The 1,229-nt window shown below is 62.1% G+C and overlaps 1 protein-coding gene across 1 annotated transcript in view; it reads left to right on the top strand.

Annotated features, from left to right (window-relative positions):
- Window positions 1-506: 506 nt before the first annotated feature.
- Gbx1 (gastrulation brain homeobox 1) overlaps window positions 507-1,229 on the top strand; it is a 22,409-nt gene continuing 21,686 nt past the window's right edge. Inside the window, exon 1 of the mRNA XM_026789368.1 lies at window positions 507-1,227. Coding sequence (XP_026645169.1) covers window positions 1,109-1,227 — 119 coding nt within the window. The 5' untranslated portion in view covers window positions 507-1,108. The remainder of the gene's footprint in view (window positions 1,228-1,229) is intronic.

Here is a 1,229-nt window from a genome sequence, read left to right as displayed (position 1 = left end):
ATCAGAGGAGGGGGCCAGTCAAGGCGGAATGGGGGAGGTGAGCAGAGTCATCTGCAATTAGCAGATAATTAGCGCTGCTGACCCTTGGGGCTCATCAGCGCTCCTGGGGCCAGCCCCCAGCAATCAGCCAGGGCAGGTCGAGAGTGTCAGGCCCAGGAATGAATAGGCTCATCAGACGCGCTGGAGCCAGGGAGCCAATCAGGGAAATTAATGGAGAGAGAGAGAGAGGAGAGGGGAGAGAAAGAGAGGAGAGGAGAGAGAGAGAGAGAGAGACAGAGAGAGAACACGAGAGACAGACAGACAGACAGACAGACAGACAGACAGACAGAAGAGATACACGTAAAGGCAGAGAATGAAAAAATAGAGTAAGACAGACTGGAATAGAGAATCGAAAAGAGAGGAATAGGAATTTAAAAGGGAGAGCAGGGCAGAAGAAGAAAGAGAATGGAAAGGGTGGGAAAGAGGTGAAGAGGGAAAGGTGAAGAAAGGGTAAGTACTTGGTCCAGTGTGGGCACTCAGGAATTCCCACAGAAGCTAGAAGTTGGAGATGGAGGAGGAAGGAGGGAGAAGGGGCAAGAGTCAAAGCTTAGAGAATGGAGTCCAGGTCAGAGAGTGCAAAGGGGCTGGGAAGACAGTAGGAAAGCTGTGGCCCACGAGTGGCCCCAGGCGCGCACGGGGCCCTGGGCAGAGAGCGCGCCCCCTGCTGTCTCCCGCCGCGTCTGGGCTTTTAGGGACGGCCGCATCGTGCCCTCCGGGTGGGATGCGGGCCGGAGTACTTCCTGGCATCCCGTACATCCAGGCCCCGCCGGGCCCCGCTCGCCCTTCGAGCGACGCAGAGCCGGGGCCGCGTGGACTGAGCCGGGAGCAGGTCCGGGAGCAGGGAGGGGACCTGGCCAGCTGCCGTCGCCGCCTCCTCTCCCGCCGCAAACTTTCACAAAGCAGCGGGTCCGGCCTCATCAATCTGCATTAATAATAGTTGGTTGGGCCGCGGGGGGCGGGCGGGGTCCCGGGCCGGCCGGGCCGTTGGGAAGGCGCGGGGCGCGGGGCGCAGGAGCCGAGAGCTGCGGCGGGCGGAGGGAGCAAGTGAAGCGTAATTTGAGGAAGATGGATGAGTCCGGAGGGCGACACCCCCAGCCCGCCCGCCCGCCCCCTCCCTCCTTATGAGCGAGGGAGCGCGGCGCCGGAGCCACACTGCGCCGAGACCGCGCCCCGCCGCCACCTCGGCCCGC

Source organism: Microtus ochrogaster, unplaced genomic scaffold (genome assembly GCF_000317375.1).
Source record: "Microtus ochrogaster isolate Prairie Vole_2 unplaced genomic scaffold, MicOch1.0 UNK18, whole genome shotgun sequence".
Taxonomy (NCBI): domain Eukaryota; kingdom Metazoa; phylum Chordata; class Mammalia; order Rodentia; family Cricetidae; genus Microtus; species Microtus ochrogaster.
Note: the sequence above shows the minus strand (reverse complement) of the source record. Positions and strands in the feature narration are given on the sequence as shown.